Source organism: Galeopterus variegatus, unplaced genomic scaffold, assembly GCF_000696425.1.
Source record: "Galeopterus variegatus unplaced genomic scaffold, G_variegatus-3.0.2 Scaffold6343, whole genome shotgun sequence".
Classification (NCBI taxonomy): domain Eukaryota; kingdom Metazoa; phylum Chordata; class Mammalia; order Dermoptera; family Cynocephalidae; genus Galeopterus; species Galeopterus variegatus.
Genome location: NW_007732454.1, coordinates 73,443 through 85,202, shown reverse-complemented (window position 1 = coordinate 85,202; position 11,760 = coordinate 73,443). Strand labels below are relative to the sequence as shown.

General features: G+C 33.8%; 1 protein-coding gene across 1 annotated transcript in view; it reads right to left on the bottom strand.

The window, feature by feature from the left end:
* Positions 1 to 11,760, bottom strand: part of LOC103606144 (nesprin-1-like) — a gene marked incomplete at its 5' end in the record, with an annotated part of 130,330 nt that overhangs the window by 46,753 nt on the left and 71,817 nt on the right. The window contains 6 exons of the mRNA XM_008590735.1: positions 165 to 288; positions 763 to 950; positions 2,406 to 2,504; positions 2,900 to 3,127; positions 6,343 to 6,493; positions 9,827 to 9,987. Coding sequence (XP_008588957.1) covers positions 165 to 288; positions 763 to 950; positions 2,406 to 2,504; positions 2,900 to 3,127; positions 6,343 to 6,493; positions 9,827 to 9,987 — 951 coding nt within the window. The remainder of the gene's footprint in view (positions 1 to 164; positions 289 to 762; positions 951 to 2,405; positions 2,505 to 2,899; positions 3,128 to 6,342; positions 6,494 to 9,826; positions 9,988 to 11,760) is intronic.

The window sequence follows — 11,760 nt, the reverse complement described above, 5'->3', positions numbered from 1 at the left end:
CGGCGGGAGCGCCGCCGCGCTTCCCAAGCGGCGCACTATAGCAGTGCGCCACCGGGCCGGCCCTAAAATAAAATATTTTTAAAAAAATAAAAATAAAAAATAAAATAATAATGCGACCGTAAAAAGAGCACTTCATTTCTTTCCTCACCCTTCCTTGCACTTGCCTGTATTAATTGAAGTTCACCCTCCACTTTGACTCTGTCTGCAGAGATGTCCACTTCTGGGGCACTGGCCATAGCTTCACACCGCTCTAACCAGGTCAAAAAGGATGACAGTTCTTTTTCTAGCCTAAAGAAGGAGAATAAGAAAGAAATTCATCCAAAATTATCATGCTACAAAACTAAACCTTTCTGAAATTGGAGGGTTCAACGCAAACCATCACATACAGTACAATGTTGGTTATTTTACTCTTAGATGTGCGGGCACGAAAATCAGTCCTTTCGTTTTCACCTGTGTACTTGCACACATGTTTCTATCTGGGTTACATGTAAGGATATACACAAGGGTACTTCAAAAAGTTTATGGAAAGATCCGTATTATCTTTTAATTCTATTTTTCATGAACTTTTTGAAAGGGCCTCATATATCCTTCTCCACTCTCAGGGATCTTTATCTCATAGTGAAGACCAGCATCTTCCCATAGTAGACACATGAGTTCACATATTTTACATCTGGGATAATCATTCCCCATTGCTTAAAGAAGAGTCAGTCCAGAATTTCCTATTTAATAGTGGTGGTAACTCATAGAACAAATGCTGCTCACCTCTGCCAGTGGGCCAACAGATTCTCCAGCACAGTCTGTCTCTCTTTGGCCCTACTAAGTGCCATCTCATATTGCTGCTGTAGAGCCAAGGCCTCCTGAACACAGGGTTCTCTGCTGACGACCTTCCGGGCACTGGCTGCAAAGGCAGCGATTGAGCCACTCAGGGACTCCAGGCCCTGACAGAGATCCTAAGGAGAGCACAAAAGGAATCCAACGAAAGCACAGGGTTGAGCAAGACCTCTGTTTTTCTTCGAGACTCTTCATCACAATATATTTTCCCTCAGTCACAATAAACAGCAGTGGTACTAAAAAATGACTTTGCCCGTAATTTCCAACAAGACATGGTGAAAATGGGGAAAAACATGAATCCAGAAATCAAAAATGAGAATGGAGAGTCTTTCCTCAAGTAAGAAAGTTCTGCTGTATTTCTGAATAATTTCAACTTTCCCTTATGATCAGATAATATGTGAAAACTAGTATCCATTTTATGCTAAATATGTATTTAAAAACCCTATTCATTGTTTATAAAAGCTACATGTAACATGCTATAATCTCTATAAAATTATACATAAAAAGTTATGGCTGAAATAGCTGCTGCAGGATCAATGATAATAATGAGAAGTTGCCTCAGAATGTGGCAGGTGCTGTGTTATGCACATTGCATGGATTAACTCTTTTAACCTTCATAAGAAATCTAAGAGGTGTGTTCTTTCATTATCCCCATTTTATAGATTAGAAAATTAAGACGGAGAAAAACAACTAGCTTTAGGAAATCTAAATATTACAAAAAATAGAATGTTATCCTCTCTGGTACTCTATTGTTAGCTGTCTATTAAAACAACTTCATCAAATTGTTACCTTGCTTTTCCTCAATTTTTTTCTTTTTTGGTATTTTTTAAAAAATCACATAAGTAACACAAAAATGCATTGTCATTATAAATATTCCAACAACATAAGTCCCACTCCCCTTTCCAGATGTGTCAATCATTTGCTTGTGTAAACATCACTGTGCTCCCTTTCTCTGAGTTTGTGTACATATGTGCACACAACACACATCCAACAGGGATAGTATTTATATTTTTGCTTTTTAATTAACACGTTTCTTTTTAGTATTTCTTTGTGCATGATTCTCCTCTTGGCTTCTCCCCTTAGATTCTGCTGAAGCCATCTGTTTTTCGCCTTGTGAAAAACTCGCAATGATCAGTTCAGAGACCAAATCAAAAAAGCCAGTCCTTGGAAACAAGTCAGTGAGAACACAGTCTTTGCACATCTGAGTGTAGTGAGTTAAAACCTGAAATCTGCTGTGCACATACATGTTTTTCTTGCACATTTAATTTTTTATAATGATTGCAAAAGGGTTCATTAGAGCTATAATCTGAAAATATTTCATGCTGTAAATAAAAGAGAGAAATATATTTTAAATGACTACTTCTGTAATATACTTTTAAATGAAAACTTATTTGCATACTACGTTTCTTGTGTTATTTGAAGTGAGTACATTTGACCTATAGAATTCCTCAACTAGCATAAAAACCTTTCCAATTTTAATTCTCATAAAAATATTTACTCCATTTTCTTTTCAAGCAGGAAATATCAAATTTTTCAGTTGATAAATGAGTAGAAATGTTGAAGCCTACTCTTACCATATGTTCTTGGAGAACTTTGAATGTTTCTGTAGCTGAAGGACATATTTTAATTGGATCTGCAAGTTTATCTTCAAATCCAGACACAGATTGTTGGAGCTAAAACATTGGTGAAACATAAAAATAATGATGGGAAATATAAACATTAAACCTAAACAGATTATTAAGAAAGCAGCATACCTACCTTCTATAGATAACTTTCAATGTGAAGATAAAATACATTTTAAAAAAATATAAAAATATAAAATCAGTGTCATCCATTATTTGAAAGATATTAACCTGTAATGACTATCTGAACACATTGTATAATGACATTCTTATATTCACCCCAGAAATGTACCATATAAATAATTATAAATTTAGTCATAATTGATAGCCTGGAAAATGATTAGAAAATTTTTTTTCTTGTTCCATTATCTGTGCAGTATTTATTGCATTTCCCTATAAATGCAAAGTGAAATATGAAACTTAAGAATGCATGGACCAATTCTTACCTTTTTAAGATTCTCTTCAAACTTTTGCTGCTGAGATAAATGTCCTAAGATTGTTACTTGCAGACACTGTGCATGCTCTCGGAGTTCTTCCCAGTATCTTCTTATCTGTGTTAACTTGGCTTTGATTCGAGCAGATTCTCCAGTGGTAATAAATTGAGCAAAAGATTGAGCTGCTTCTTCTAATTCTGTAATGCTGATGATCTTACTTTCTATTTCCTGAATTGTGACCTAACATTCAAAACAAGAAAAACAACAATGTGGGTGAGCAAGCTTGCCTTCCTTAAATGATGTAATTATCTGCAGAGAGAGAACACCAGGAAAATTCCCTTAACTGACATTTCAGCATACTTGGATGGTTAGAGAGCAGCTATGAACAAACACACGTTTTCTGAACTCATTTGGGGATGATAGATAGGCAGACAATGTCTGGAAAACACAAACTGATGGGGGTTGTGCTTACTGGATAAAGAATAAAGAGAAATAGCTACCTCTGTTTGCAGTGAAGTCAGCAAGATGATGTCCCTGGAACTCTTACAGTATCTCTGAAGGCACAATTATCTGCTTATCCTTTCAATCAAGCATTTTAATCAACTGATTTGGGGAAGCAGTGTGTTCCAGTAACTCATAGGAATGCTAATATTGACATTCATTTAGTTTTTCTAAAATGTAGTTCAGTTTTTTATATTTTACTAAACTATAAGGTTTTCTGATTGCATTCCTACTTGAAACCAATCGGTTCAAACTCATTATCCATTCTTCATGCCAGTGGTTTCCAAATTTATAATGCATTAGGATCACTGGCTCCCACCCTCAGGGATTCAGGCTCACTAAGTCTAAGGTGGAACCCAAGATTTTAAATTTTCTAACAAATTCCTAGGTGATGCTGCTGCTACTGACCTGGGGACTCCACTGCTTTACTCATTAGTTGTGTACTTTACAGTAAAAAGCCTACATACCATAATTTCAATTTGGGGCAGAAAGGGTATTTCATATGTTAGCCGACTCATAAGTACTGATAGCTGCTAAGGATATGTGTGCATACATGTGCGTTGGGAGGGGGGGAGTGTGTCTCCTAAACACAGAGGCTTCTTTAGGTATAAGAAAATAAAAATTATTTTTCTGAGAAAAAGGGCCATTATAAATATTCCAACAATGTAATTTAATTCAATTAAATTACTGCTAAAAGTTCAGACAAGTCTGAGTTTCAAATACTTTAAGTAGAAAATACTGGTACCCCAGAAAAAAATAAATTTGTAACTTCTGTCCAGATGAGACAACATAGTCAGAAATAACTTCCGTCTGGATGAGACAAACAGAAATAATTTGCATCAGATTGTCAGGCACACATCACTTATGTATTTTTATTTTTTATATGTGGAACTATAGTGGTAGTTTTGAAAGATATTTGTTGTTTGAGCATTAATACAGCCTTTATTTTGCTGTTTTTAAGATCACACTTTTTTAGAGAAAATACTCATAAATTCAACAACTCTATATTGAGTGTCTACCATGTGTTTAATTGTACCAGGTGCGTGAACATATCAGTGGTCAAACAATCTTAGTTAAGAACAAAGTTTTTAGTTCTTAGAGTAATACATGTCTTCAACGGATTCATAAATACCAAGCATATGATAATATTGTTGGATTTTGGTTAAAAAAAATTTCATCCAAGAGAAGATGGAAAAGGAACCTAGCATGTGCTATCAGCATTTATCAATTATCAATTAGGAATAAGAAATCAGTCATTTGAAATAGCATGTAACAATGAACAAAAATGGGCTTAGAGTTTTTATCTTCACAACAAAGCGAATGCTTCATTAATATTAATCCTAAAATTGTTCTAAAGTGAGAACACGATGACAGTGTTGTCGTATTTTTAATATTTCCTATGATATAGTCTTCTGTTTGGAAATAAAACTTAAGTCTATTAGACCAAATTTCACCGGACAGTGTATTCTACTCTGTCTTTGTTTATTTCTAGCAAGTATCTGTGTCCTGGTATTTGTATTCATTTCAGATGTTTTTAGATAGCTTTCAAAATGACATATTGGACATATTAAAATATATTTCTAGTGTAAAGGCATGGAAATCCACAACTGAACATATATTTAAAAATAAAATATGTAATCTTTTTTTTTCCTGAAGAGTAACAATGAGGTGACGTTTGATCCTTGATATATGAAGGTGCTTCAAAAAAGTTCATGGAAAAATAGAATTAAAAGATGATACAAATCTTTTATGAACTTTTTGAAGTACCCCTTATATTTCAGAAATCCTGGAATAAAGGTTAAAATAACAGTAAATGAACTAGAAAGAATAAATGAGTTATAAAGTGTATGTTAATTTTTGAAAGGGGACATTTTTCAGACAAAACTCTTTAAATGTGTTATTCTTTTTTTCTTAGAATTTAGTAAAAATGATTAAATGACAACTCTGAAAACAGTTTTAAAGATTAAAACTATTTCATGAATATTCTTTAACGGCTTGGTACCTATTTTCCCTCGTATACCACAGAAGGCAGACCAGACAGTGTATACCACACTCCACGTATTCTTGATTGCCAAAGACGAGTCATGTCAGCCGGGATCAGCACCGCGTGTAATCTTAGCTAAGCAGCATCGCACCTCCCACCTTGCACATGGTAACAACTCCTTCTGAGTCATGGTGTGAAATGTTTCCTCACCTTGGTATTTATTTTGCTATATTTAATTGAATGAAATGGCAGAGGGTTTTCCAATTCCTTCCTCAAAACTGAGCTGAGATATAAAAAGAAGAGACTGAATTTTGAAAATGTGTGGTGTAAAACTGTATAAAATAAACAAAGAGAGGAACACTTCAAGCTCATTTCTACCAACTGTTTTTTCTTAAACTGTTTGAATGAAGTGGATGATATTAGTCTGTCCACATGGTTATTTTAAAACTGGGAGAGCTAAAAAATATCAGAGTATCCTCGTCCCTGTCCCAAGGTCATAAATGAAAACATTAAAGCAACAGGTCTGATTGCCTCATCTAAACAAATTGTGGTTGGTGAGGGTAAGTACTGCTAATACTTGAGATAGAAGTTTGGGATGGTTTTTATAAAGTATAGTTGTAGATGATGAATATATTTCGTGTGGTATAAATGAATCAACGGAGCACTCCATTGTAGTTAATTCAAAATCAAGGAAAAGAATAATGTAACCATAAAAATATTTTAATGATATTGCACACAATATTGACTTTGAATGCATAAGTCAGACAATATTAATACATAATTCCATCTATAAAGTATTGCCAGTATCAATCAAGACCTCTTAGCTTGGCATTTTGTGTGAATTTAGTTTTAACAGAGTCTCATAGCAGGGGAAGATTTGTCCTGGGACCAAACAGCATTTGGAGAAATATAAGAAAGGAATTTTTAAAAGCTAGACATGGATTATAAATATAACGTGTGAGCAGGTCACCTTGATTTGGCTGATTTGCATGTCCATGGCAGATGACGAAGTTTCCAAGGCTTTGAGTTCTTTTTCTTTCTCAGTTATCCAGATGGACAGGGTCTCAAAATTACTGCCAAAATGATCCCACTTGTTTTTCACCATTTCCATGGTTTTAATACTAAAATTAACCAAATTAAGTAAATAAAATGCAACATTTTAAATAGAGAACAACAACACGTTTTTTAAAAAATTACCAGGTGAAAAGAGTGAAGACATTTGTGACCACTTCAAAGTTGAAACTATTTGAACATAAAAAAAAAAATGCACATTTGATCTAAGGTTGTCAGGCCTCACATCTTCCTATCTCCACTGAGAATGAATATTTAATAAGGCAGCATTTATGGTATGTTATGAATGGAACTGTGCTTCGAACAAAATATTGCTGGGTCCAAAGGAGTTTGAATCCAGGCACAATCTAATTAAACTCTGAATGTAACTAGTAGTTACCAGGATATATTTTAATAAACTATGCCAGAATACATTCCAATGCACACAATTTTTTAATAGTGCTATTTTCATGGGCATGGTCCTCTTAGTCTTAGAGTAAAGACAGTACAGCGATGCTTTTACTGAAAGATCTTTAAAGACAGAGCTCATGATCTGAAATCCATGTTGCCAGGTGAGAACTGTTTCTATCATTAGAGCTAAGCCTGACATTTGTAATAGATGTCCTATGGTCCTGATTCCAAAAGACTTATAAACTCTTGTGCATGAGCACCCTAACTACTTTTAGACAACTTAAGTTTTATTTGTAATAAATCTAGTGAAAAAAATTTCAACTACAGATTCCCAGTTTGTATTAGTTATGCATATATAACCAGATGAATATGGCTTTCAGTTTAGAAAAAGACTAAGAAAGTAACAGTATATCATTGAACTGGTAAGTCCTTGGGTTAAAAAAAAAAGAAAAAGAATGTCCCTCTATACCAAAAGGCACTTGAAGACGTCAAGAAAAATACACTGGCATCACTCATCACTGACTGTCAAATTAAATAGTATTGCAATCTCAAATTTATACCCTGGATGTGCCTAATTCTCTCAGCAGTACAGGTAATGCAAGCTATGCTATATTGCAAGTTTATAAATAAAATAAAAATTCAAATGGATATTCTTAATAGCAATAGCTTCCTTTCTGATAAACTCTAAGTTTTATTATTTCCATAACTTGATGAAGAATATTTAATATAAATTCCTCAAAGTTTTGAGTCATAATTTGTTTTAAATTTGGTTCTTTTTTGAGATTTCTTCTGCAGTGTACAATGTTTCAAGTCAAAATTTATCAAAATTAGAAGTTTAGGCAAATGTAAAATGTTAATTCCAAGGTGTTAATAGTATTAGAAACAAATTTTACCTTTTAAAATCCATCTTAGAAATTTTGTCCTGTTTCTTAATAATAATATGTCAATACTATGTGTTATTGATTTACCATTAAGTAACTTTAAAAATAGAAATGCTTAGCCATATTATGTTGAGAAGTATTGACCACATCATCATACATTTGTCCCCTCCAAATTTTCTTATATATATTGTCCATATAAGGGGACTTAAAAAAATTCATGGAATTGGACATTCATATGAAGGAGAATGAAACTAGATCCATACCTCTCGCCATATACCCAAATCAACTCTAAATGGATTAAGGAATTAAGCATACATCCTGAAACTAAAACTCCTTAAAGAAAACATAGGGGAAACACTTCAGGAAGGAGGATTGGGCACAAACTTTATGAATATGACCCCAAAAGCACAAGCAACCAAAGGAAAAGTAAACAAATGGGATTATATCAAACTAAAAAGTTTCTGCAAAGCAGAAGAAATAATTAACAGCAAAAAGACATCCAACAGAGTGGGAGAAAATATTAGCAAAATATACATCCGACAAAGGATTAATATCCAGAATATACAAGGAACTCAAACAACTTTACAGCAAAAAAACAAGGAACACAATTAAAAAAGGGGCGAAGGAGCTGAATAGGCATTTCTCAAAGGAAGATATACTTATGGCCAACAGACACATAAAAAAATGCTCAACATCACTCAGCATTTGGGAAATGCAAATCAAAACCACTTTGAGATACCATCTCACTCCAGTTAGGATGGCTAATATCCAAAAGACTGAGAATGATAAATGCTGGTGAGAATGCGGAGAAACAGGAACCCTCCTACACTCTTGGTGGGACTGCAAAATGGTGCAGCCTTTATGGAAAACGGTATGGAAGTTCCTCAAACAATTACAGATAGATCTACCATATGACACAGCTATCCCACTGCTGGGTATATACCCAGAGGAATGGAAATCATCATGTCGAAGGGATACCAGTACTCTCTATTGCAGCGCTATTTACAATAGCCAAGAGTTGGAACCAGCCTAAATGCCCATCATTGGATGAGTGGATAAGGAAACTGCGGCATATCTACACTACACTGCTGTAAAAAAAAAAAAAAAAATGAAATAGTACCATTCTCAGCAATATGGATGGACTTAGAGAAAATTATATTAAGTGAAATAAGCCAGGCATAGAAAGAGAAATACCACATGCTCTCCCTATTTGTGGAAGCTAATAAAAATAAATAAATAAATATACAAACAAACAAACATAGGGTGGGGGGAAGAAGATACAACAATCACAACAATTCCTTGAACTTGTTAAGACAATCGAACAGATATGATGTTGATGTGGTAAAGGGGGAAAAGGGAGGGGGACAAGGAGGAATTGGCAGAGGGACATGAAAATCAACTACATTGTATATTGATAAATTAAAATAAAATTTAAAAAAATTTTTTTAAAGTTCATGGAAAGATTCATATTACCCTTCAATTCTATTTCTCCAAGAACTTTTTGAAGTACCTTAGAATAACAGGATATCAATAGGCCAAACTGTTATTTCTTTCTTTTTGGATAAACAAACATTAAATGTTTAAAAATAAAATAGATTCTTGATGTCAATTTCTGGAAATTGCATATCGATCAGTGACAATTTGAATACTGAGGCACTGTGTAAACAAGCTGCATGAGCTTCTTCAAGCTGGAGACATTTGGTCTATGTGATGTGTATTTAGGCCTAGAATCTACACTAACCAAATATCTCCCTTTTCCTCTAACTGGTGACAACAGAATAATACAGTAAAAAAAAAAAAATTGTTTTCAGTATTGGTTCTTTTTTGAGATTCTCTCTACAAAGGCCACAGGATTGAATAGATATGGCTTTCTCATTAATATAATCAGTTTAATAGGTAAAAACCACACCCCCTATATATTTTCGATCTATGATAGATATTGGTTCCTGTTTTGGTGATACTTTCTTTTGAATCGTGAGCGGCTTCCTCAAAACATGCTGAAATACACAGACACTTCAAGATTTTAAAAGAATGTTTTGAATACAAGATACAGGAAAGACTGTATTAAACTTTATCTCAGAGAGGAAAGTTTAGGACGTGTCAAGCACATACTCTTCTTCAAGCGTGTCTTCTAATTTTTTGACTTGCTCTTTGATTGACTTGGCCTGCTGTTGAAGCAGCTGCTTATTCTTGGGCCCAAGTGGGATCTCTGAAGCTTCCTTTACAAGGTTCTCAGCCTGGGCTGCAATACTTTCTGTCCGTTTAGAAAACTCCTAAATAAAAAGATGTTACAACTGTTAGGTGGGCATTTTATTTTATTTAACTCTTCTCTCAAAAAAATGCATATACTGCATCATATCCCCCAAAATAAACGAGTGTATGGATAGATGGATTCATATGCGTATGGTCTTATATTCGTCTTAACAATAAAACTGACTTATTTTCACAGGGCCAAAATAGACACTTTGCTACAAGTTTTTCATTTTATATACAAAACCAACTATCTATCTTCATAGTTATCCAACAATTCTCACAAAAATGATTTCCCGTTGTTTCCTGGCTTTGAATGATTGTTTGGAATTCTGAGCCACATTATAATAATTAACATCCACAAATCTGTTAATTTATTACAGGCCAGTTCAACAGTGATTGATTCTTCAGTCATAGAGATAATAGATTTCTAGGCCAATGAATAGAAATATTTGTTTGTTTAATTGAAGAATATCTCAGTCAATGCAGAGTATCAGTGATCTTTACTATTAAAAAATTTTGTTAACTAGTTCCCTGAAAAGAGATACAATTATAATCTGCTCTTAATGCAGTGAAATCCTATTTATTACATATACATATAGGACATGATGGAAATAAGGTAAGTTTTGAACCAGTCAAACTTGGGCTGGAATCCTGGGTCTGCTAGCCACTAGTTGTTTGATTGGGTGAATTACTTTTCAGGCTCTCATGTAAAATGCAGATGGTGATGTTTTTCTTGGAACATACCATTAACAATCCATTAGCAATTTCATTTTTAAGTGCCTAACACTCTGGCAGGTACCGACTATCGTTTTTAAGTCCCTCACATAAAATTGAGGACAAAATGGTTTATTAAATCTATATATTGATTATCGATAATATTGAGCTATATTAATTCTAAAGTTAATTTAATATGTATGAGGCACTGGCAAACTTTACATGCTCTCTGAATTTTGCTGGGTAAATAAAATGTATTGAATACTGAACTGGAAAAGGTAAGCCCGGTGATAATCTTGAGTGAAGAAAATTAACTTAATGTCTCATTTCTTCTCATGAGATTTCACAGGAGGTTAAATTTTGATCATAAATTCCCCTCTCCTGAATAGGTAATGTAGAAATTCAATGCAAATGTATATTTTTTAAAGTCAGCTTTTTACTCTGAGCATCTCTCGGAATTATTACGTAATGCCATATAAGATAGTTAGTTACTACATAATACTATTATAGCTTTAAGTTTAAAAGACTTAATGTCCTCATAGAAATATCAATGTTACTTCAGAGAAGTACCCTGCAATTTGAGAGAATAAAAATGAGTAAGTACAGCTTTCTTATGGTATAGAGATTTATAATATCCTAAAATATGACAGTTGCTAATGTCACAATATTAAATTCTGTGGTTTAAAAGCACCCACTATTACTACATGTGAACTTATAGTCATTGTAGATTCAATTGTGAAAACTGAATCAAAGCATAATCTCTCAAAATCCCATGAATAGAACCAGGAGTGTAAAATAAAGCGCCCCCCCGCCACTAGTATTTCCCAGAACTCAGGAAAAACACATAGAAAGTACTGTTTAAAATGCTTATATACATTCAATCTTAGATCCTTTTGTGTGAACTATGTACAGGGAAAACACAATGTAAAGGAATGCAAAGAGCAGAATGATGTTAATAAAAACAAAATTAAACAAAAATAGAATAACATTGTAATGTCTTATCTCCAAGTCCTAAGAAGAAGACATACAAGTGGTAGCAGGATTCATACATGTATGGATCTATACTGTTCTTAACAATA